The sequence below is a fragment of the Falco punctatus genome, assembly GCF_963210335.1.
Source record: "Falco punctatus genome assembly, chromosome: 6".
NCBI lineage: Eukaryota > Metazoa > Chordata > Aves > Falconiformes > Falconidae > Falco > Falco punctatus.
The window spans coordinates 2,695,529-2,721,115 of record NC_137585.1 but is presented as its reverse complement, the minus strand read 5'-3'; the positions used below and the strand labels follow the sequence as shown (position 1 = coordinate 2,721,115).

The 25,587-nt window shown below is 42.5% G+C and overlaps 1 protein-coding gene across 4 annotated transcripts in view; it reads left to right on the top strand.

Moving 5' to 3' along the window:
- The window catches only part of STXBP5L (syntaxin binding protein 5L), a 203,861-nt gene that overhangs the window by 172,179 nt on the left and 6,095 nt on the right, over positions 1–25,587 (top strand). For all 4 annotated transcript variants that reach the window (XM_080391194.1, XM_080391193.1, XM_080391196.1 and 1 more), the window contains 2 exons: positions 9,688–9,858; positions 24,793–25,032. In XM_080391194.1, coding sequence (XP_080247320.1) covers positions 9,688–9,858; positions 24,793–25,032 — 411 coding nt within the window. The remainder of the gene's footprint in view (positions 1–9,687; positions 9,859–24,792; positions 25,033–25,587) is intronic.

Sequence of the window (25,587 nt, the reverse complement as noted above, 5' to 3'; positions counted from 1 at the left end):
CTGAGATTGTACCCATAGTCTGAATATTCAGGGGATAACAGTACTCTCTGGTCCACACTTTTTGTAAAGATACTCTGGCCACCATTTTTAAACGGTAAGGTATCGTACGTCCATCGCATTGGCCCTGGCTCATAGCTCTTTACAGAGTGCTGATGCATCACCTGCTCTCAGCACCAACTGCAGCTAGTTGGGAAGCACATTAGCATTTGGCAGCTTACAGTTCTGCTCCCTTTATAGGGTCTGGCTCATGTAATGCCCTTACTCTCATTTTGCTTTGAATTGTAATAGTAGAGATTAAGTAGAAATTAAATCTATTTCAGGTGGAGGTACTGCAAGTGCTGAAAATTGCTTGGGGAGTAGTTTGCTGGTATTTAAGGGAATAATCTGATGACTCAGGGTGTTCTAGTAAAACCTTGTCAGGATTTTCATGACTTAAAGGTACTTTGGGACTCCATTTCGACCCTTGTATGACTGATAAAGTCAACCTCAGCATCTTTTTATTTCGATGTAGTGATTATTGTCTGCCCTTGCCGAAGAGTTTGTCCCCTGTGGATGCCATATCGCCAGAGAAACGGGAGACTCTGCCATATGTGGGGCTGGATACTGCAGACCACAGTAACCCAGGGTTTATTCAAGTTGGCCAAAGAAAAACGTGACATTGCTGTTGCCTGTACTGTACAGTTTCCCTGTTATCCTGCAGAGGCAGCTCTGCATGATAGTATCTTTATTTTTTACCCTAATACTCTTTCCCAAAGTTTTCTGAAAAGATCGTCTACACTTCCATGCACTGTTGCAGTGAAAGGAATGATTTAATCTAATTTAATCAGGTGGAGAATCTGGGATATATCCAGACACATACAACTGCTTTAATATGAGAGTTTTCTAACTTTGCTTCAGCAGCCACTTTAAGTATCAGCTTGTAATTTTCTTTTTGTTAGTATTTCTGCTTATATTATTAAAAGCTTACAGAGTTTCCAGCTGATCACAGGGAGCTAGACAAAAGTCCTAACTAAAGGTGTAGATACTTGGTGACTGCTGATTTTTATTTAATTCCTGTGAACAGATGGTTTCACTGTACAAATTTATGCTATCACCTAGATTTTATTAGCCAAAGAACAAAATAAAATGCAATTACAGACAGACGTCTTCTGTTTCCTCTTGCTAAGCTGTAATCTTCGAACGATTAATATAATTTTTTATGCTTTCTGCATTTATAAGCAGTGAATGAATTCTTTAGCAGGTCAGAGTTAATGTCTCCCATTTTATACAGCAGTGAAAAACTAGACAAAGTACCAAATAAGCTTAGTTTTTGCAAGGATTTGAGAAATGTCTTCTGATGCAGAGCCCAAAAACTTCAATTCGGAAAGTTGGCTTCATAAAATACGATTGTAGGGGTCAGACAATGGAGCTTTGGTTCTAACCCTGCATTCCACTTTCTATGAGGTTTGTGGAATCTGGTTGTTCTTTCCTTAATGCTTTATGCATATCATAATAGAATTATAATATGAAAACGTCCATCATTCAATGCCTTTGCATTTCATTGCAAGGGTAGTGTCACTTCCTGGGTGGTCCCAAGCCTATGAAACAGTACCCAGATATCATAAAGAAGACCTGATTTTTATTTTAAGGATAAGCAGTGGGGTTACATCAATGCTTGCTTTACCCTTTCAAAGTATTTTACAGCAGACATTAGGCACTGGCAAAACTTTGAAGCTGTATTGGGCAAATAGGTAGATTTTAAGTGGAAAGTTCTAGACTAGTTTTCCTGGATCTGTGATTCTGTTTACAATGCTAAGGAACATGTCAGAAATTTTTAAATTGTGTGAGGTGGTGTCTGACATTTTTAGAAAAGGCAGATCAGACGTCCAGCAGTAACAATGCTTTTCTTGCCTTACTTGGCAATATACATTGAAAATTATATGTCTTTTTACACTCAAAGGGTTTTGTGGACTGTTCAGTGTGTATCGTCTTCTAGAAGGGTAATTTCTATTCAATTTCATTCTGAAAATAGCAGCTAACTTGAGGAATCACTTAGAATTATAGCATAATTAAAGTTGGAAGGGACCTCTAGAGGCTGTCTAGGCCATCACCTCGCTCAAAGCAGGTCTGGTTGGAGCAGGTAGGTCAGGACAGTGTCCAGCTGAGTCTCAGATGCCTTCAAGGACAGGGGGTACACAACCTGTCTGAGCAACCTCTTCCAGTATTTGATCATCCACACCAGAAAAAAGTTTTTCCTTACATTTAACCAGAATTCCCTGTGTTCCAAGTTGTGTCCTTTGCCTCTCATCTGGTCACCGTGCCCTCTGAGAAGTGGTTGGCTCCATCTTCTCCACGTACTTGGATCAGGTAGTTGCAGACAGCAATAAGGTCTCCTTGGTCTTCTCTTCTTAAGGTTGAAAAAACCCAGTTCCGAGCCTCTCCCCTTCCATCATGTGTGCCAGCTCCCATACCACAGCGTGGTGGACCCCTGCTGAACTCCTGCCTGTATGTGCATATTTTATGTGTAATGGGGAGCCCAAAACTGGGCACAGGACTTGTGACACAAGTGCCAGAGAGAGGGGGACGATTACATCCCCCAGGCTGCTGGCTGTGCTCTCACTGATTCAGTGCACGGTGCGATTTGCCTTTTTTGCTGCAAGTTTGGTTGCTATTAAGATGAAAAACATTGTAGGTTGGATGAAAGTCTTTTACAGAAATGGTTTTAAGCATTTGGCCTCTGCAATTTTGCATTTTTCAGGTTTGTATTTTGATATTCTGTAGCTAGAACCCTACTAGACAAGAATCTCTTTCATCTGCTGAAGGTCAGGTGTATGACGGCATCGGTTTCTTCCTTAATTAAATAAGGAAAGGTTTATGGTAAAAAAATTTTAAAAGAGAAACTGTATTAACAGATACATTAGTGCCCTGCCAGTTCAAATAACCAGAAAAAAAGAGCAAGAAGAGCTGACCACCAGGTTAACTGCTGACTATTACAGCAGAGTAGGCATGTGCTCTGTGGTTATATTTCAAATGCCAAAAGGGGCTGTGTTCTGAGTTCTAATGCTTCCAGATTTAAAACAAACAAACAAAAACCTGATATGGGAGATTCGACAAGCAAGTTGTTTAAAGGAAAGGTAAGTGCTTAAAATTATCAAAATTATACCCTAACTAAAATGTTTATAACTGATAGTTAAATGTAGTCACGAAGGAAAGGCAGTAAAATTTGTTAGCTGAAACAACAAAACAAGCAGTGAAGATCATCATACATTGTCGAGTTGATAATAACAAAATGATAGGGAGCTGTTAGGCTCACAGTGTAATAGATATTCTCTGTTCCTACGTTCTCTGTTTTCACTTCAAGAGGAGTTCCTTACTGAGGACTCTCAAAGGTAAGTCATTTTTCCACCCCTTTCAAGCAGTGCCAACACATACGTAGTATTCTTCCATTCTGTGGTCTCTGTGCAATTCTCAGATTGTAATTCCCTCCAGCAACCAAAATCTGGGGCTACGTATAGATTTACCAGACCTGCCTGCACCCAGAGGTCCTCTCTAGTGAGTAATCTGGATTGGGACTGAGCTCTCACAGTCCGTCAGCTGTAGGCAGAGACTCGGGCAGGAGGCAGATGGTCCTGTCGCCTTGTTTGCACTTCAAGCACCATCCAAAGTTTAGGAAGTGACCTGTGTATGCAAGCAGAAGAGTTTTTAGAGAGTAATAATTTCCCATGTGTACTTTTGACAACAAAGTGATACCAAAAGAAGGAAAAATAATAACTCTAAATCAGGGGTTACCAACTATAAAATCTGGGTTTGCAACACTAAAATAAGAATGAACACTTGTTACTGATTGGTTTATTACAGTGACCTGGTATGAAATCTGTCAAAATCTATGATGTATAATGTTAGCAAGTTTGGAAAAACTTAGGGTTTTTTTTTTTAGGATTGTTTCATTGCTGCATTAAAATTGTATGTAAATCTAATTATATTTGGAATGCCTGAATTGATCATGCCTATGCTTTTTTCTGTTAAGTATTTGCAAGCAAACTATGTACATGTTAGCATCTGTGAAATGGTGCTAGCTCAGTTATTTCAGACGTTCTTACCTCTAGTTAAAAACAAAAGGTTTTGGAAAAATCAAAGGAAGAATCTCTGAAAGAACCTGGTTAGAATAGACTACACTTTTGTTATAGTTATCTTGCATTATGTTTGTTCATTTCAGATGGAAAGGTGGAGTTTTGTTTGGAAAGTCTCCAACATGTATGTGTCATGCTTTATTTTTGCCATGTTCAAGTTGAAAAAATGTTTCTGATCCAGCCTCTCTGAAAAATCTTTCCTTTGCAAAACCAGAGAATTAAACCCAGATTTTTCCATCTTGAAAATGCAGGTGCAATGCTACTAATGAGGGGTGCTCAGGATTAGTTGTTGATATCCTAGGTGGTCTTGGGGTTCATCCACTCTACATGCATGTTTCAGTGTTGTCCTCTGTACAGCTCGGCGTGTTTCGTAATGAAATCAAGCTTTCTGTCTGCTTTCCTGTTTGTTGCACAAAGCACGGCAACAATTTACGTTACATTATGCTGTTGAGGCACGCTGAGTCCTGTGAACTTTCTGAGACATTCAGTCCGGTAGTGGGGTGTTACATGATGGCTAGAAATTCAGCAGAGGAATCTGAGGAGCAGACTTAGATACAGGTAGCCAAAATGTTCCCACTCTTCTCAGGGAACAAAGCTAGGTATATTTTTTTAGATTTGCACTGCTGGGTTTGGTTTTTCAGATATGATAATGCAGAAGTAATGTTATGACATGTAGTAATATATTCTTAGTGTTCTTCATTTGTGTTGTTTTGTATTTTGGTTTCATTATTCATAATTGCAGGGAAAAATACCAGTTTTAAAAGGGGGTCTGTCAGTGACAACACACAACATTTTCAACCACTTCACAGTATTTTATTTCTCAGAAAAATAAATCTGTTCACCTTGCTTTCAAAAAAACGCTAATATCTAGAATCAAGTGCACGACAGGAGTTCATTACCATGAGAAGAATGCCGTTATATTACCCAGGCAGTGCATTACAATGGCAGCACATTATGCTCTTAGTGCGGACCTAAATGTACGAGCGGTATGTCAATAGGGCAATTCATCCTTCTCTTCAAACTGATGAAGGTAAATAGATGCTTTTGCTGGCAGGACATCTCTGCTCACCTCTTCTGCTAGGGCTCTTGCCTCCTGCCCTGCCTGGCTGGCAGACCTGCACCAAGAGAAAATCATGATCCTGACTTGAAAGCGTAAGGTGGCCGTCTGTGTCCTCACTAATGAACGACCACGCGCCTTGAACACCAGTTTTCATTATTCTGCATGCAAACCTGAGACCGTTCTTCAGGCCAGTTCTACAGTTAGGAGATCTCTTTCTTGATTTAAATAGGTATTTCTTTGCTGCGTAAAGAAATCAGGTTAGTCACACCCATAGTTATCACCCAAAATCTAATTTGTTGATAATACAGACAAATTCCCCAGAGGAAACTTTTCCTCCCTTTAACAGTAGACATTGTGTTCCTCAGGGTTGGTTGAGGAGATTCTCTGGGACTCATTTTTCAGGTTCCTTCTGCTCCACATTAAAGCATCTGTCTCTGGACCTCTCGCCTGCTTCCTTTATTGATTGCTTTGTTACAATTTAGGATGATATTACAATGCTTCTAATCACTCATGTTTAAATTCCTTTGTTCTCAGCCTCTCTCAGATCATTAGTAAAAACTGGTTTTCAGCTAGTTTTCCGGTCAGAATTTATCTCTTTGTAGAACTGAAAGAAATGGTCTTAATTTTTTTTATTTATGTCCAGTGTAACACAACTTGCTGGGCAGCAACTGCAAATACATTTTTTTCCTTTCTTGCTGACATTTTTAATACATTTGGTTTTAACAAGAGATCAGCTTTTCAGTGCTAATGTTTTGGTTCCTTTTGCATTTTGCAAAGGTCACCCAGTAGTTCAGAACAGTGGTATGACAAGACAGGTTGTGTAACATATACATGTTACTGTGTGTAAACTAAAATCAGCATGTGTATATGTAATATGCTCCCTGCCTGTGTAATACTCCTCAAAACAACAAATTTGAGGCTCCAGCAGGCTTGCCGCTGTCACCTGGCATGTGCAATCTCTAGTGGTTTCACTAAGTTTGCGGTAACTAATGTTCCTTCTTTGGTTCCTCTGAATCTCATAGTCTCGCTGGTATTTGGTGTGACACACTGGCCTTCCATTCAGCACTGTTGTTTCTTTTTTTAAGCAGTTTTTGGGGTGCACGCTGCACTGAATGGTGCTACTGTTTGGTAATGGGGATAGCTAAAGCATTTTTAATTGTTGGGGGTAACACTGAGAGCCCAAAGGCAAACCACCAGGACCTGCGCAGTAGCAGCAGCACACGGAGAGCGTTAGAGAATTTTGTGTCATGAACTTGTCTTATATATTTTAATATATCTTAGATAGAATGTGTGGAGATAAATCGGTATGAAATGGACTAATACACTGTGGCATGGGGTAATACGCTATGATTACTTCCAATGGCTTACACGAGCCTTACATTTTTAAATTAATGAACAGAATAGCTACAAAGTGAGCCCTGGCTATTTACTTCACTACCCACAACCAGGAGAAACAGCGGCTGCCCTGACGGAGTGGGATGGCTGTTACCCGGTCTGAAGAGTGCCTGGAGGGCAAGCTCTGCTGAGCCAGGCTGCCCCGGCCGTGCAGTGGTAACCGGTACTTGCTGCTGCAGTCTGGGAGCACCAGAGCGTGTAGCGCAAACTGCCTTGTCCTCACGGGCAGCAGCACCCACGGGAAGGGATAGGAGGCGATGGCAAGTGCAGTGGTGGGAAAGGGTCGGGAAGAGAAGGGGGCTTGTTGTGCAGGGCTTTCTCCCCAGGCGAGGAGAGCGTTAGGAGCTGTTGCAGTGCAGCACAGAGCGATCTGTGCGCTGCTTCTCGGGTACCAGTGCTGAGGTCTCCAGCATCAGCTGGTGTTTCTGTTATGAGAACAGCCCCAGTGAGCATGTGACAAAAGCGGTAAGCCAGCAAGGAAAAAAGGTAGTATGGTGTTCCTCCTTGCGGTCAAACAAAGCTGGGGGGAGAGCCAGGTTTTTACAAGCCTCCTCTCTCTGTTCTTTGGGGTGACTTTTCTTGCACGCTTTTTTTTTTTCCCAGACAATGTGGTAATGAACTCTTTCTTAAATAGGACGTAAGCTTTCTTTAGAAATGTTTTATATCACTGAGCTTATCCTATAAAAAATGTGAGAAATTACTTTTTAATTACACACACAGGATTTTCTCATAGATTTGGGTGGTCCTTATCTGCTTGATTCTTTTCAGCTTCTCCACAAAAACGTTGCAGTTATACTATGCATAATTATATTACTCTTTGTACAGTGTCTTTTTGGTTTTACTAAGGTTTGAAGAGCTGCATTGCTCCTTGGATATGTTTAAAAAATAATCATATCTAATCAGAAGAACAGAGCAGTGTTAAAACATAGAAAAGCACATAGCTGTTCACTAAAAACCTTCTTTTGCTCGTTGTCGTAGCACTCATTAGCATTTCTCCAACTTCAGTACTTGAAGGGGTGTCCCTGCAGTTTCTAGGATGAGGCCTGATGATTTATTACTTTTTTTTAACACAGGAATTGGCTTTGCTTATTTGGAATGGCATTGTCAAAACAGTTATAGGGATTTATGTACCCAGGTCCTACTGATTGTTTTTGTTTAATTCAGGCCTTTGAAGGTCACAGAGACAAGCAAGTACACCAAGAGAAGCATGGCAGCGCTTATCTTAAAACTTGGCCAAGTGACTAGGGGGGTTAAGATGAATCGTGCCCGTTCTGTACAAGGTTCAGGGAAAGGGCCTCACAAATGTTGTTGATGTTTCTACAGAATATGATTCTTTATTACTCTGTTATGTTCCTCACCACTTCCTAGGATCCCCCTGGAGATAATTAGATCTCATGCTGCAACTCCTTCACACAAACTGAATTTTGAAGAAAGGAAGCAGCTGGATGAGGATGTGTCTGCTGCTGAGGTTGAACAGTCAGCCTGTGCCCTTGAACAAAGCCCCCGTCTCAGAGGACTTTCTGCTGAAATATATGAATAGTTCCTGCATATTTTGGAAAATTCCCTGACTATAACTTGAATGAATCATCCACATCAGCTTTATATCTGCTGTTAGCTCAGTTAATAGCCATGTTATTAAGAAACATGATAAGGATCATGAAAATTGTGTCTCCTACAGAGCCATCTCATTATGCAGTACAGATACTAAATTGCTTTCTAAACTGTAATTCTGAACAATTCTTTCCAATTTTGTTCATTAAGGCTGTACTACTTTCACTTGGAAAGGACATGACTTACACGTTGGAAGACTACATATAATAGCACGCTATATGCTCTATTCAGTATAGAATCTGTTTTATCATCTGAATATAGAAATAGGTTTTAAACAGGTACAGTGGAGCTGTCATGGCATAGTAACCAAGAGATAAATTTATCTTGGTATATTAACGTTCATCTTTTTCTTGGATACAATAGAAATCAAAGAGAGTTAACGAAATATGATATTTATATGCAGAATCTGAGACTAATCTAATTCTCAGAAATAAATAAACTGACATTTAGAGATGAAGGGAGAAACTCCAGGCTTGTCCATACCTATAGTATTGACTTCCATAGTTTTGAATAGAAGTAGTCAGTGTACTTGCAGAAGTCTTTTTTTGTTATGCTCATTACCTGCTGTTTACTTAAATTAGTAAGTATGAATTACTTGCAGACCAAAAATAATTTAATTATACTTCAGTGTGCATCCCTTTGTATATTGAGGGGAAAATTTTGTTTGCTAATTCTTCTCATGTTGCTTTACCCAACATGAGAGGTAGAAAAATATTGGCTAAATGTTTTACAATCCAGTCCAACCCACTCTGATCTCAGCCTCAATCAGTGGATTGTCGTGGTTTAAAGACCTGTTGCCGGTGGGGAAGAACAGGCGAATGTAGGCGGGGGTCAAAGCAGCCGTGGTTTGTTTCTCACCCCAGCAGACAGCAGCGACTGTGCTGATTGACCGTGGCCTCTAGCAGGGGTCCAAGGACTTAGCTTCATCCCTTTAGATCTGTAGCAGACAAATCAATTGTTCAGCAGTCAGTTTCCTTAGCAGTAAAATATATCTGTGTGGTACATAAAGAATAAAAGACTTAGCAATGTTATGGCTGCTTTTATCCCAAGCAGTGGCAGTTAGGTGCCTGTTTCGTGCAGCTTTGAGTTGGCTAGAGAAGATGCTCTAAATTCTATCCTGTGGTAAATTATACTTGCAGTTCCTTATGACATCAAAAAGGAAAGATAGTGTTCAAATGTATTTAGTATCTGTTAGGAGACACAACAGCAGGGATGGCGGTGCTACCAGCAGTATCTTGATAAATTGCCTGTGGGGATAGGTCAACAAAATGCTGTGGGATCTGCAGCTGCAAGAACATGCACCGGTTCTGTGTCCTTTGGGGTTTTTTCAAAGTATACCTTAAAGAGATGGTGAGTTATTCTTACATATACTTACTGAGTCGGTAAGACATGGGTAGTTATTCTCAGAAGATGCTATTTAACTCATTCTTAAGTATCTGAACATGCATCTCTCCTCATTGTAAATTTTGGAAGCGGACACTTTACCTAGCACTTAATGCATTTATTTTCCAGATCACGTGAACGGTCACTGTACAAGTCCAACATCCCAGAGCTGCAGTTCAGGAAAACGACTTTCCAGTGCAGATGTCTCAAAAGCAAACCGCCGAGGGCCTGGGAGGCCCCCCTTCAGAAAAGCGCAGTCCGCAGCCTGCATGGAGATTTCTCTCCCAGTCACCACAGAAGGTGGGTAGCCATGAATATTTTGCTATGTATTTGCAAATTTCTCACCGGGTGTAAAAGCAAATGAGTTCAGCATGATCCTTGTCCTAGTCACTGCCCTGAACTGCTGTCTTCATCTGAGTGTTCAGAATGAGAACAACCCCTGTGTGTTGGTGTTGTTACTAACAAGCCTGCTCCTGAGCTCGGTGCTGCCTGAGGATGCGGAATGCTGAACCTGGCCGACCCGCGCCTCTGTGGGGCGGGCACTCGGTTCTGGAACAGCAGTTGTTCATAGCAGCTTATGTACAGTTGTTGTGACAGCTACTATTACTAACATTTTAAGCTCTCGTTGTCTTTACTTACCAAGTCTGAAAAGGAGTAAGATATTTTTAGAATGTGAGTTCAGGCTTTGCACATATTTATTGATATTTGTTGGTACTGAAGGTTTTTGAAAATTCCAAAATCCCTGGCCACCATTTATGGTAAAATTACAGCCCATAATTAACCAAATTTTTGTAATTTTAGTAAATTTCTTGCTTTAATGCTTGAAAAAACAGTCTTCAAATCTTGATCTACCTGGGTGCAGAGTCTCGATGAAACTGAGAGATACAAATTGGACCACTCATGGCAATGCGATGTGCTTAAAACTCCCAATAAGCCCACTATAATTTCAGCAGTGCCAGCTATATCTGCGGGTCACTTAAGCAAAAAACATTCAACTGATGTGTTTTTCTTTGATCCTGATAGTATTCCCACTCTGTCAGTGTCCTTGACCCTCGTCCCCCACGCTTCCAGCTCCCCCTCATTCTTGTAATAAAGCAATGCATTTTCTGTGCAGAAAAACTTCAGTCTATCAAAAACATCAAAATAAATTGTGTAGGACTGTAGCTTTGGTTGTATTCAATTTTTAGTAATAGGTAAAAAATAATATTTAAACAACAGAAAATATAGAGTTTAGTATTTTTATAATAAAATAATTGATTTTAACAACTAAGTCTTTTAAAAATCCAGGCTTTAATTTTGATCAAGTTGCAGAATGATTTTGTGCTATACATGACAAAATGATGCTGTAAGTGGTAGGCAATTGACAGCACCATGATGCTAGCTTTCTCGTAAGGAGCATTTGTATGGTGACCTGCCCACTTGCAAAGGTGTTGGTGCGACAGAAGCTCTTTACAGCTGGAACCAGTACTCCCTAATTTTTCTGATCGTTAAGCGAGTCAGAGCACAGGGATTGTATCACTCAGAGTGTCTAATTGTTTTTTTTTTCAAATACAAATTATTGCAAATACCTTTGTTACTAATGGCAAATTACTAGAACCTTTGGTATAAAATAGCAAATTCTTTTTTGGACCCTCTTCTGACTACTGAGGGGATCACGCGACAGAAAAATTGTACTTACATGTGAGAGACCCTGTAAGAAAACATCCTAATTTGACACAGAGGGTTCCAAGAATATGTTCTTGCCTGGAGCGGAGCTGATATCCCAAAGCACGTTGCAGTGTTGTCTAGCAGCGCCTTCCACTTGATTTAAGAACAGCATTTCCCTGCACTCATTCGTGGGACACAGCGAAGCACGGCCAGAGGCTCTGCGAAACGGCTGTGCTCACTGAAGGTGTCACATCTGCCAGCTGCGCCATTAGGTGTCTGGTAGAAGTCACCTCCCATCGCCAGAGTCTGTCACACCAGAAGAGATACTAGTGGAAGAGAGATCCTTTGAGTTGTTCATTACTCCTTCAGGTCAGAAGCGTTTAGCTTAAGCATCTTTCTGGTTTGGGTGACGTTATCCAGCTCCCTTTGCACTAAAGCAAAAGAGAAGTGCCCATGGGATCTGTTTTTCTGACTTTACTAGATGAGTATTAATCTTCCGCAGAGGAACAGGGTCAAAACTTGGGGAGCAGTGACATTTCAGCTGGCACACTGCTGGTTCTTCATTGACCATCCAACCATCTCTCCTTTAGGAGAATGTCACAGTACTGTGGATGCTTCAAAGATTAAGTCGTAGGCTGAACAGCAAAAATGTTAAATCGCATTGTAGGCTTCGATAACGTATGACAAAGCGTAATCCTCAGCAATCAGTTATAAGAAGTAATCCTGTTTAAATACTAAACCTACTATAAATTTCAGTTTTAACTGGGATTAATTAATGGCTCCTGTGTGAACATTGTACTAAAGCAGATTTACAGAGCTCTGAGGTGTTTATGAATTCCAGTGCCTAAGGACAGCTTTCATCTGCCTAATTGCCATTTTTTCCTCCACATCAGTTATTGATGGTGATTGTAACATAACCTTTTCATCTACCTCTTTTTATGTGCTGCACAAAATGGTAAGTACCATTGTCATATAATAGCTCGTGGTCAAAAATACGTCACTGCCACAGTAGTTTCTATTCCTGTGTGGTTTTCTTCATCCTGTGTAGTACCACGCTCTTCTAGAATTCTTGTATGCAAATACTGCTGCAGTATCAGCCCTACTTGGACATAACCGGGCCCCAGTACTACCTCAGTTTTTCATGCTGCTGCTTCTCTTTTTCCCTCCCATCCTCCCAGAGTAAGCAGGGTCACTGGCAGGCAGAACCTACAACCCCCTAAGGTCCCACTGACCCTTGCGTACAAGACACTTAGTGATACAGTGATACTTTTGGTGATATGCTGATGCCTTCTGCGTATCAGTATCGTGAAAGATTCACTTTCTGTGGGTTATCATTGATCAGAATACCTACCAAGTTTAATATTAAAGTATATCTCTTTCTAGACATAGTCATCTAACTTTATTTCAGGGGTGAGGTGTTAAGTGACATTAAAAAATCCCTATTTTAAAGTATCAGTGGTGTCACTTGAGTGGTGTTACAGCTCCCAGTAAGGTCAGTGAAATGACTGTTGCAAGGAGGAGCCAAACAGTCTTTAGAGTGATTTATATTAACATGTCATGTGATGGACCATGGTTCGGGTTTGTCCTCAGGTGTGTGGGTTTGTGTACAAGGCTCCTTTCAGCAGGTCTACAGACGAAAATAATTTTCTGGTTATTTATGTTCTCTCATTAAAACAAAGCCATCTGTCCAACTTGTCTAAACTTTTTTAGATGCCTGTGGTATTAGTCTTTTGACTTCTGGCTCTGGCTGGAATGACTGCCATTCCGCTGTGCTTCGTGCATCTTGAATTTCTAGACGTGCTATTTTGGCAAGGGCTTGGATTTATTTCTGAAAGGGTTTAACTAAATAATATGGTGGAAGGTGGTATGATCCTTGGAAAGAGTCTTAGGCTGGGGGTAAGGAGGAGGTTGAGGGAGAAGGGAGACGAGAAGTTAAAAGGTTTGAGAAAGAATATCCTGAGAATAAGCATTCTCTCCAAAATGTGGAACTGGCTTTGATCAAAACCTTCTGCTTGGGCTGTTCCACAATAAAACGAAAAAATCCTCTCTGTGCTAAGAATTTTTTGGCTATTTAGGAGTATATGCTACAATGAACAATGGATGTATTCACAAGAAATGATTTATATTTTATATATATATATATTCTCATGTGGTGAATAAAGTTACATAGTTTATGTCCTTGCTGGAGAGGCAGTATTTCAGGTTAGTATTCGATAGGATTTTATTATTCTGAGTAGAATTTTGATTAGAGATTACTATCTCAGTACTGTTAAGCAGGTTTTACTCATTTAAAAAAAATTTACAAAGCCTTTTTTTGTGTGGTTAAATGGTTCCTACCTTTCCTTAAGCCTGTCTCTGAGGCACTGATAACACTTGGAGATTTTTTTAATAATGCTTCCAGTTCCTGCTCTTTACAACCTCTTCTAATTTTGGTAGATTTAAAAGATAATAGAATTTGGTGACTAATCATAAAATATCAGAATAATTAATCAGTCTTCTCTTCTCACATTGGATTTCAAAATCTATTTGTTTAAATCTGATCTTTTGTGCAATAGGAACTGTATTTCCAGCGTTTTCATCAAGTGTATTTTCGAGCAACTTTCACACAATAAATTCTTCTGACTTCATTCCTGTTAGCTGATTGTCAAGTTTTTGCTGACTCTTACCTCGTTACATGCGCAGAAGGATTCCTGATATAGAAAAGCATTTTTGAAGAACGTCTTTGCAATGATGAATCATAGGAAGAAAATGGAGGGAGAGGGGGTGTCTTGTTTTCTGCTGGTCAAAATATTGCAAATGTTCAGTTTCATAAAATGCTGATATTTCTTCCACACTCATAGAAGAAGAATTCAAAAGCCAAGTAACGAGCAGAGAAGTGGTGTCTCTGTGTGCATGATTGCTGTTGTTTAAACCTTTGTTTTTCCCAGTATCCTCATCCAAGATGGAAAAACTTGAAAAGCTCTAAAGCTTTTTAAACTCAAGTAGACTTTATTCCAAGCTAACGATTACTGCTATTTCATTTTCAAAGCCTGGGGTTTTTTTCCCCCAAAACACAAGCATCTAGATCAAATAGCCTGTTAAAGTTATATTTTCGTCAATAATTAGCCAGACATTTGATACAGCACTTCTTAAATACCATTTATGCTATTTAAAATGTTATATGTTGTCCTGTAGTATCTTCTGGTTTCGTAAGTGCAATATACGCATAGCTATACTAATAAATACTCTACTTGCTTGATATCCTATCTCTCATTTTAGCAAAAAATTAGAACTTTACAAGTTCTTAATACCATATTATTGATTCTAAACAATCTTGGTTTAAGCTGTTTCTTCCTTGCAATAATATGAGAATTTATTTGCAGTGTAGACAAAACTACAAATATAGGAAATTCCATTGCTGGAAGTTCATCTAGTCCTTTTTGACCAGAGATTTTTGAGGTTTTAGGAGTTAGTATTGTATTTCTTTGATAAAGCTTTCTTGCACAGTGTATAAACTCCAGTTTTTAATTATCAGGTTAAAGTTGTGCTTTTAAATATCAACAATACATACACTGGCACACAGTCCTCTTTGCTTTAATAAATTATAACTAACTCTGAGAAGTCTTTTAGATTCGATACTTCTTGGTTGTTGCTTTTTTCAAACATTCTGCTTTTTTAAGCCGGTTTGCATTCTTCAGAAGGTTCTCTCTGCCGTGACTTGCTGGGTGCCACCAAGAGCTTGTGCTGGCAGGCTCTGCCCACAGAAATCGGGGCGGTCTGTATATGAGTGTCCGTATGTGGTTGTATCATATGTCTTAGGAAGAAAGAAAAGACTTGTTTGGAAATCTGTTTTCTCCCATCAGCAGTGGTAGAAAACTGTCTGTCTTCTTTTCATTATTTTTATTTCCCATTATGTAGTTTTTAACTAGTCTGGCTTAATCCCCCTTGACTAGAAAGGCCATTTAGGTCTGTCTTAGTGCTGCAAACTTGCCTCTGAGCAAGGAATCTTAACAAGGATTTGCTGTGCATGTTAATTTTCTGGGAATGCTAAGAGCAGACTCTTTGAATTACTTTAGCTTTTCTTTAACATAATTCAGTTTCAGCATTTACCTCAGCTTTCGGATTAACTCTTTTGATTACATGTAGTTAAAATTTGATATAGAGCACTTGAATTGGAATGTCACTGTGAGCTGGCAAAACGAACCACTCAAGAGTATTTAGTCATTATCTTTAATAACCTTATCAAAAATTCTATGGCAAGTACAATATAATTTCCATTTTAATAGATCCAGTATATTTTAGACTTGAAGTTTCTCATTTGCATCTGCATATAGAATGATTAAAACTATTTGGGGGATAGATTGCTTTGTCTCTTATGTGATTTTGTCCGATTTCTTTTGGAAAAGTGTAGTATTTGGTATATGCTATATACTTTACATTCCTTTTGTCATTCAGAAGTATTTGTGAGGATCACCATAAGAAGCCTTGTAGACAGCCTGGCAGGGGCTTCCAGATTTTTTTCCTGATGGATTTTGGTTTAGGTTTTGGCGCTGAGGTTTTCTTAAGCTTTTCGTTTGGTTTTTAGATTCAGCGAAGTTTGCAGTCAGTTTCTGTGTATGTGTGTCAGCCTGTTACTTTGGTCTGTTGTTTCTGTAACGAGGTTTCCAAAGTCTTAGGCTTAATGTGTACCTTAATCAGTGTTAGCCTGTAAACGTGTGCATGAAGCCCCAGAGAAGGGCTGACATTTGCTCTCGGAAGTCCGGTACGTTGTGGTCAGGGTCCTGGAGGCGCGGTGCTGTGTGGTTATCTTACAAAGCGTCCGCAGCCCGAGGAACCAGGCTCAGCCGACGCTGTGCTGTGTGTCGCAGTGTTTCCTACGTGACTCCTGTACAACTCGTACCGATTTTTCTCTGGTCAGGGATGGCTGTGCTGGTACGTCCTCTGCAGCGGTCCTGCGTGCGTAGCACACTGGGGCTTTGGGACTGGGTGAGTGATCGTGACCGTTAGGTTTCCCTCCCGTGCGGGGAGGAGAGGGAGGGTTTGGGGGTTATCATTGGCTCCTTTTCTTCTTGCATCTGTTGGGTCTGAAGCCCACGTGTGGATGTGAACTAAATGATGATGGCCTGGAAGGCGATGGCTGTGGTTTTCAAAGGTAGTGGTTCCCCAGCCTCCGAGGAAAGAGAGAAAAAGCCTAATTGCTTGATCTAGGAAAAATATTGGAGAAAAAGCACAAAATTATTCAAATGCATGGCAGGGTACTGCAGAGAGGAAGGGAACCATCTGCTGCCCATGTCTGCTGAGAGAAGGACAGGATGTAATGGCCGTAAGTTACTGAGGCAGAGGCATGGCTTCAGGGCGACAGTAGGGGATTCGTTTTGATCACAAGGGTAGTTAACCACCAAAGTGGCTTCTCTGCGGAGGTTATTGCGTCTCTGGCAGGTTTTCAGAACAGCTCATGTTCTCCACCGCATTCCCTTTGCTGTGCCTCTCTGTTGCAGAGGGGGTGATTGCTGGTAAACTCCCTTGCCCAAGCAGGCGGCCAAAGTGGCACTTGGCTGGTGCGCCGGGCACGTTCCAGCCGTCGTGGGACCGCACTGCACGAGGCCCCTGAGTGCCGTGGCTTTCATGGCAGATGGAAAAACCCTTGGCTTGAAATCTGTTTATTTCTCAGTGAGGGGATTATGGTGTTTGTTCTGCTTGTAAATCATTTCAGTTTTGTTAGCGTTTGAAGTTACTTGACGTCGTTGTAACCAGTAACAGTAAGAACAGTATAGTAGGAAATAACTTGGAGACTATGGTAAACCACAGTCTCCACTAACTGCCCAGTTCATCACCGCAGTTCTTCTCTGAGCAGAGAAGCAGATGACTATGTTGCGTAGAGGACCTGTTCTATATCTAGAAAGCCTGTTTCGTACTGCAGAAAGCTTTAGTCAAATAAAAAAAGAAGTTATTGGGAAGTTGACGTTATTTTTTCCTGTGTTTAGCAAAATCACAGCGCTTCTGGTCTAATGGGTACTGCAGACTCAAAGATTTCTGAACAGCAAATTCTGCATGGTTGTAATAAAACATTTGGCAACGAAAAAAGCAAGTGTTCCAGGGAAGGATATTCCAGCATCTTCTGTAAGGTTTTCAAATCCATTTCAAAGCATTCAGGTTGAACACTGAACTATGAGAGCCATAGATTATTCTTAGGGGAATGTAATTGTTTCCAGAAGTGGCTTGTCCATGATGTTAAGTTCTTTTTTGGTTGTGGTGGAGATGGGAGTGTGTGTGCTTGTTCTCTACTGTAGGTAAAATAAAAACCTTCTCTTTTTCTGCTTCCTCCTAGAAAGGAGACGTAGAGAGGTTTTAAAGGTGAGCAAGGGGCAAAGCCCAGTCTGCCTGTGGTGCAGACACGTCAAATCTAACGGTAGCTGGTCCTGGGAGCGAGGGGGCATTTCAGCCCACCTTCTTCGACCCATCCCCTTAGGGTGTAGTGTGAGAGAGAGGGCTTCTGAGCCCAAACCGGCGGGGCATGCCACTCGCCCAGCCAGTCTGCTAGAGGACATGCATAAAAGAAGGTTGTTATGGCAAGGTGGAGCCCAGTTTCCAGACCCTAGCAATGGTGTTCAGGTTCCCCAGAATACATTCGTATTTTATATTAGGTCCGCAGTAAATAAAAAATAGGACCAGACAGGCTCAGCTTTCCAGAGGAGACACGGGGAACGCTGTCCCACGCTGTGTTTTGTAGCCACGGGTGCAGAAGCCGTGGGTGGATGGGTGGAGTTGGCCCTGTTACTGATTTGTGCCTACAGCTTATGGCCTCCAGTTTTGTGCTATTGCCACAGTCACCAGGCTACAAAAAGCCAGTGGAGCTGTTGTCATTTAGACTGAATTGTAATCTTTATCAGATCTAACCACTGGTTTCCCTCAGAGCTTTAAGTGGAGTTTAATTGTGCGTCTGCCTAAATCTGGTCACAACAGAGCTTGCAGTGCCCCATGTCCCTGGAAAAGGCAGTGGGGGGCGGCTGTCTAAAGACTGAGGCGCCTTGTGAAAGGGCACGTCGAATGGCAGGGAAGGCCTGGGAAGAAGTGGAGAAGAGCTTTGCATGGGTGCATGCAAGCTGCTGATGCCTGGATTCCAACTGCTGGGCTAGGTGGAGTTCAAGCCTGGTTTTTACTTGAAGTACATTTTTTGTCAGGTTCTACTAGGATGTTAGGATCGACTTGTTTTCTTACTGGAATCTGCAAATTTTCCTTGTTTATCAAACAACCAACTAAGTGAAAATGTTGTTCTTGCATTCACTGAATTTCCAGTCAGTTTTAATTAAAATGATGATTTGATTCTAAGTTAAGCTAATTCCACACTGTACTCCGGGCATGTTGAATTTGGAGGGTGTGTTTTGCACTGCATGCTCAACTTGAGCGTTTTTCTGCTTGCTGGCAATCACTCCAGATCAACATAAATTGTTTTTCTACATCTGTAATAATTTTGGAAACCCTTTTGGAAGTGGTGGTGGTTTCCGGTATTTCTGTGGCAGAATGGAACAGGCTGTTATGTACGGAGAACTAGGGAGGAGTATAGGACTGTTCTGAGATGGTTCACGTATCGTAGCTGTTCCAAAGGGGTTTTTTAAAGCAGAGCTTTTCTAACTACACTTCAGTTACACAAGCAGATGATCTATCAGAGAGGGAAAAAGTCTGTTAAAATGCTTTCACTTGCTTCATTATAACATTAAATATTTTGATTTTGTTATTGAATGAATCCAAGGTTTTTCTTCTATAATACCTTTTGTCTCCACCTTATTCTTGGGTACTTCCACATATGAAAGTTATACAGCATACTGTTCTTTCCCAAACTATCATTGTTACAACAGACGCTTCAGCAGAATGGATATTTTCAGTTAAGGTTTAAGTTCTAGAGAATTGTAATGTCTTTGATTAAAAAATGTATGTCCGAACTTATAACCTATATCCAAATTGAGCTCTTGGTGATCTGGATGTTAAGACAGTTTGCTCGGATGAGTCAAGGGAAGTGATTCATACAATTGAATATGGAAGTCTGATAGATAGATAGATCTCTCGCATTTTTATATTTCTATAAAAATAACTTATTTCTGCTTCATTTTCGATATGAAGAATAGTTCTGCCCTAACAGTTCCCTCCTGGTTGTAAAACATGATGAACTAAAACCCAAGCCTGAACTTTACCATATTCTGGAAATATCAAAATGGAGATCCAAGTCTGGTGACTTGAATCTATTTTCTCTTTCAGGCCTTTATTTGCCATCGTTTACGTCAGTCTTGTATCTGTACGATTCCATGAAGCCATTCAGGTTACGCTGCTGTAACTGCAGCAGCTTCAGGGCGGCACGGTTCAGGCCATGTTCCGGGGAGGGTCGGGCATCCCCCAGCTGTGAGAGCCGTCTAAGCAGACGTAGCCACCCTGGTGTGAATGCTCTGCAAGCAGTGGGTTCACAGGCTTTTCAACATACATTTAGGGAAACTTGTTCAAGTTGATCCAGTAGGAATCATTTGCAGTAAAATTCCAGATTATTATTGCATTGTTTGTGCTTAAGACAACTTCTGCTGCTTTCTAGTGAGTTGCTTTGTGTGGAATGCAGCTTTGGAGTGGTGCGGTTAAGATGTGTTTGAAGGTGTTTTCAGCCAAGCAAACGTGCAGCGCTCTTAAATGCGTGAACCCTTGCCGCGCTGCTCCCTGCGCCTGGCTCCTGTGTGCTGCTGAAGCAGTGCCGTCAGCGGTCCCGTTTGGTCCCCGTGTCTTTATGGAGTTACTGTGTGCAAATTCATGTTTGAAGTATAATTCCTTCACTGTATGTTTACACTGGCGTTCAGAGCTTTGCATGCTTCCCTGACTATGTAACTTTGAAAGTGATAGAGTTTTCTTAAAATTGTATGATGATCCTTAAACTGGGAAATGTTTTAATAGTTACATTAACTTCTGTTAGGTCTGAGAGTTGGGGTTAAAACTTTTAGAAATCTCCAAGTGAGGAGAATATCAACCATTTAGCTTTGTTTCCAGAATATATTGGTTTCCATATCAAAAAACAAAGGTTGATTTCTGTGTACTTTTTATAAGTAGATCAATTTACTCGGTATGTTAAAACCAGGAGAGGCCCTAGAAATAGCGTCCAAGACCCATGACAGTAAATTGCAAAACTCTTCAGTAATGAATGTAAACATTTGCAGTGAAAATGTTAATCTTTGTCACTGGTAGGGTTCTTTTTATGCCTCGTAACAAGTGACACTTTTACTTTCATGATTCCTAACTTCAAGAAGAAAGTTACTTTGGGTTTTTTTATTTATTTATGCTTCTGTGTTAGTGCTAACTCCACTATTTTAGAATAATCACAATGACAATTTCTTGGAAGAGATGGTAGGTGAGGTTGTGTGTCCCCTTACAAAGCCTTTGCTACAGCTGAGAATAAAGAAGTCAGGACTTTCCCCTATAGATAACATACATATTGTTACTAATATCCTCCCTCCTTTTTTCTTTTAATTCCATGGGAAAGTGAGGAAATTCCAGCTTTATTTCCACAAAGCAAAAGGAAGTTAAAAAAAACCCGATCTCTGCAATCTCTGTTCTGTAAAGGTGACAGTTGAAACAAATGGAATTGCTTACTCAAATTATCGTCTAAATTCTCAGAAAACCCCTAATCCCTAAATTAAATCTTCTCCTAGAGAGCGGTGCAGTGCAGCGGGACAGCTCTGGCGTGCAAGGGAAGAGCTAGGACAGGAACTGCTCAGGGCTGCTTTCACAGAAATGTCATGATGACGGTTGGCTCAATTGTTCTTGTCCTTTTGCAATGCATGCGGTTTGTGGCAGTAGGTTACATTTCCAGACGGGCAATGCTTCAGCAATTACACGGAATCAGTTCATTCTCACACGACGAGCGTCACTGTACTGCTCACACACGGATGAACAAAGGTAAGACTCAGAGCCACGGCTTTTGTTTTATCTTAGCATGTGCGTTGGAGTGTCCTGTGTGTTTCTGTCCGTGAGGTGGGTAGCAGCTTAGAGGGTTTGGAGTTGCTTTTAAATCCGAAGCCTGCTCTTTGTGCGCTGCTGCTCATAGCTGGAATTGTAACAATCAGTCCAGTGTCACGAAGGAAGCTGGTGTCTGAGTTTCCACCAGCATCTCGGTAACCCAGTCCATGCACAGGACAGGGCGGAATGAAAACATTTTGAGGAAAGCAGGGCTGCTGTTAGGAGAGGAGTGGTGCTCACATTGTGTGGGCTTAACCCATGGGACGCAGCTTTTTGAAATGCACTGGCTGCAGGTGATAATGCTTTTGCTCAGAGCCCAGCAGCCTGAATAGCAGCATCTCCCCGATGGTAGTCGCCCATCAGCCTCGGGGGACACTGGACCCCTCTGACGGTGCTCTCGGCTCCTCTGCTGCTAGCTGCAGGAACGCCCTGGAGACCTGTCTGGAAAAAGAGAAGAGCCAGGAAATCCAGGTGTGGTGGAGGAAGAGGAGGAAAAAAGATGTAGTCGTCAGAGAGGCGGCTGGGTGGGAGCAGAGGGTTCTGGGAGTTGGATATTTGCCTCTCCGAGAAAAGGGAATACGGGGCTCCCTCCGAGCAGGAGGCAGTTTAGAGGCAGGAGCACGTGTATGAGGAAGTGCCGTGTAGCAGGATGTTCTGCGGAGGAAGAGAAGGGGGAAGGAGCACTGCAGAGCAGCAGAGTGTCTGCCTCGGTGCGAGCGTCCCGCCCCCCCGCCCCCTGAGGCAGGGAGCCCAGATAAACTGGGTTTGCCCTGGGGTGCCCTGGGTCCCTCCTCGGAGAGGCGGTGTCGCTGGCATCCTTGCTGCTCCCATCACGCAGCACAGGAAAAGGAAAATACAAGAGAAAACCCAGAATATGGTGGTTGGGTTAAGGATTGCTACAGATTGGTGGTGTTCGTTTAGCAAGACATCATTTAAAAACATTGCAGTCGTGCTAGGAAGGGATATGACACGTTTTTTAAATTTCCCAAAGTGGATACAATGGAGGGGTTTCTAGATAGAGAATCTGGGGCGTAACCTCTGAGAGAGGAGTCCCAGGAACAGGCCTAAGCTAAATTTTGTCCTGAAATGTAGGAAGAGGAGAGATTCCTACCTTGCTTTAGAGCTAGCCAATAATCACATGGTGATTGCAGCCTGTCACGGGTTCTCATGTGCTGTCCAGATATGTTTAATGACGCCAAATTTTGACATGTGTTGTGCTGGTCTTTAGCATTTCAGTTTCAGCAGTATATGTAATAGAAAATGGCACAGTATGTTCCCAGCAGCGTCCCAAAGATTATATCTGTTAGTGTCGGTTCTGCAAAGATGTATTAGTTAACTGTACTCTACAGGAGTGAGGAACATTTCTTGTTAATTTAGGGAGGGAGAAAGCTTGATGACACATGCAAATGGCACATCATATATTTTAAGTTCCATGTATGCGCCTACACTAACTGCATTTGTCCTTTCAACATCTTCCTCGGTTTGAGCGCTACCATATTTGAATTTTATGTGACTGTGATATTAATACACCTGTTAAAGAGAAAACTAATTACATAATGACATTTTTCTAAAAAATCAGGTACCCTTTGGGGGGTAAAATATATATCTATCTATCTCTCTGCATATCTGTGGAGCCCTGATGATCTCTGCCTTGAAATTACTGTCTTCCCCTTCTTTACCTGGCAGCTGTCACTGTGCTTAGGAAGGAGCTGGGCCAACCAGGCCACTGCAGGAGAAGTACAGAGTGCTTGGGGTTATGGGAGACACTAATTCTCAAGGTATTAGAAGCTGTGCTTGCACATGAATGAACAATCCCAGTTTTATAAGATGTATTTGGCAGTACTGAGCCAGAACTAGAGAGGTACAGCGGTGCCTACGTGCAGGCGAAACGGGGTGAGGGCAGTGCCTGGAAGTGCAAGCAGACGTAAGGTTCTCTTCCGTGGAAGTGGGACTGGAGTGCCAAGGACAGTTACCTTGTGGCGCGCCCGTTTGGCAAGTTACGGATGCTCTCAAAGAACAGAAGCTGTCCCGAGTGTGAAAGAGGAGCAGGAGCATCGCATCTGCCCCCGTGCCTGTGTGCCAGCTTTTAAGGCAGCGCATGTAGCAAGGCTTGGCGCGGTCGCAGCGGTGCTTTGCCGTGGCGCTCCCCAGTCTAACCCAGGTAGTTGCTGCGAGGAGGGTGATTTCAGCAGTCCGTGCCGTCAGCTGGGTGGGGGAATTCAACGCTGCAGCGCGTTGTCTGAGGAAGAGATTCCCCAGCAAAGCTGGTGCTTCTGATGGAGAGCAGGAACCACAGATACAGTATGAGGTGCAGCCCAGTTTTAAGTTGGGGCACGTGAGAAAGTCCTTGTCTAATTTTATTCTTCAGCCGTGGCAGAAGGTATTCCTCCTTCCAGACGTGTGTGCTGGCTCTGAAGAGGGAGCTCTCTCTTCTGAGCTGTAAGAGGAATCATTTCGTGCCAGACACAGATCTACTTCATAATGGTGGGCTCAGAGGCGAGCCTTTTATCTCGGGTCCAAAAGCTCCTGCTATTTCCCCACCTCCAGAACCTCCTGGTCCTCTGGTTGTCATTGTTGCAGAAGAGCATGTGAGGGTTCCAGTAGTCCGGCCCTGGTTTTGACTGCAGGTTGGTAGACAGCAGCACTGGCACAAACAGCTTTGTGAAGAACTGCTGTGCTAGCAGCCAGCCCTACTCTTCTTCCCTCGGGCTCCTTTACTCTCCGGTAACTTTCTAGCCTCAGTGTGCTTTATCGCCTCCAGTACGTTGCCACCGGCCACCCCGCTGATGCTGGGAGCTCTTTGCACGGCTCTGTGCTTCCTGCCTGGCACCCAGCAAAGCCCAGCAGGGACCCTCAGCCCTGCAGCGGTCGGAGCCTGTTGGTTGTTCCTGCTCTCTGAAAAGCTCAGAGGTGGTCTCCGTGCCGTGGTGTTTGTAGTGAGGACAGTGCAGCTCTGTCTCCAGCTGGCTCTCGCTGTCGCCTGCTAAAGCTTGGGCAGAACAATGCAGCTGTCGGCCAAGGGTGCGGAGCAGGTTTCTCACTCCACCCCCTGGGAAGCCAGCGCGGATACGTACCCTGAGACGTTTTGGATGCTGGGATCAGTTTAGCAATGGGTGTCTTTTCCCCAAAGAGCTGTTATTAATAGCTTGACAGTAACCACTGGCTGTGAACGCGGCGCTGGAACCGCCCCAGCAGTGGAGGCAGGAGCAGAGCAAAGGACACGTGCTCCGAAGTTGGTGATGGGTCTCCCTTCATGTCCTGCAGCAGTGAGATACATGGATTAATTTTAAATGCATTGGTAACATATGGGTCTAAAATTATTTTGTGCTATTTAGAACAAGTCCTTTGAGCTAAGGCTGTTGTAAATTCTAATTAGTCTATGCTAATCTCCATAATAAGCCGCTATTTCTAATGCAGATCTAACTGATGAAGTCTGACAGCATTTTCCACACTTATTTATACACTGGCAGCAAGCTGGCACCGTGCTGCTATCAGAATGTTTGCTCAGGTTACGACAACTCTGTATTTTCTGTACTCTACAGGGAGTTTGTATTTGTTGCAGGCTTGTGCCTGTTCTAGAATTGCCGCCTTATGCCTCTCTGCTTCTGTTTGTTTATGCAGAAAATAGGGAAAACTCCTTCAGCCGTTCCCGAAGCTCCAGTGTGTCCAGTATCGACAGGGACTCGAAGGAGGCAATTACCGCGTTGTACTTCATGGAGTCCTTTGCCCGAAAGAACGACTCTGCCGTGTCCCCCTGCCTCTGGGTTGGAACGGGCCTCGGAATGGTCTTAATCCTCTCCCTCAACCTGCCTGCTAGCGACGACTCACGGCAGTCGGAGCCAGTCATGGTGTCGCCAAGCGGTAAGTGCGCAGCTCTTTGCCCGTTTGTTATCTCTCTTGGTACAACAGGGGGAATAACCACTGGATTTTGGATGGCCTTTGGGGCAGAAATTCCTCAACACGTGAGGTAAGAATGGTCGCTCCTACATAGAGGGCACAGAGGTAAAGAAAGATGCTCGTGAGAGACCCGCAGCTTCGTGAACCGAAACACGCCGGTTGTGTTGGCTCTGAAGGTTGCCTCGTGTCGTGGGCAATGCGACATGTTTCTCGTGAGGACAGAGAAATCAGCGGAGTGCCTTCCCCATGTGAAACTACAGTCCTGCGTGCAGCTCTGCTGCAATCCTGCCCGGGATGCTGCGAGCAGTTCGGGTGTCTTGCTCTCAGAAAGCCGCAGGGAAGCAGAAGGGAGTTCAGGAAAGGAAACAAAAATGTTGGCAGGTTGATGTACCAGGAGAGCTCCTGGGCCGAGTGAGTGACAGATGGTGCAGCAGAGAGAACAGAGGGCGGTGAGAGGTCAGGCCTGAGGAGAGGCGGTATGCACTTTGGATGTTTAAAGTAAAATAATGACAAAAATCA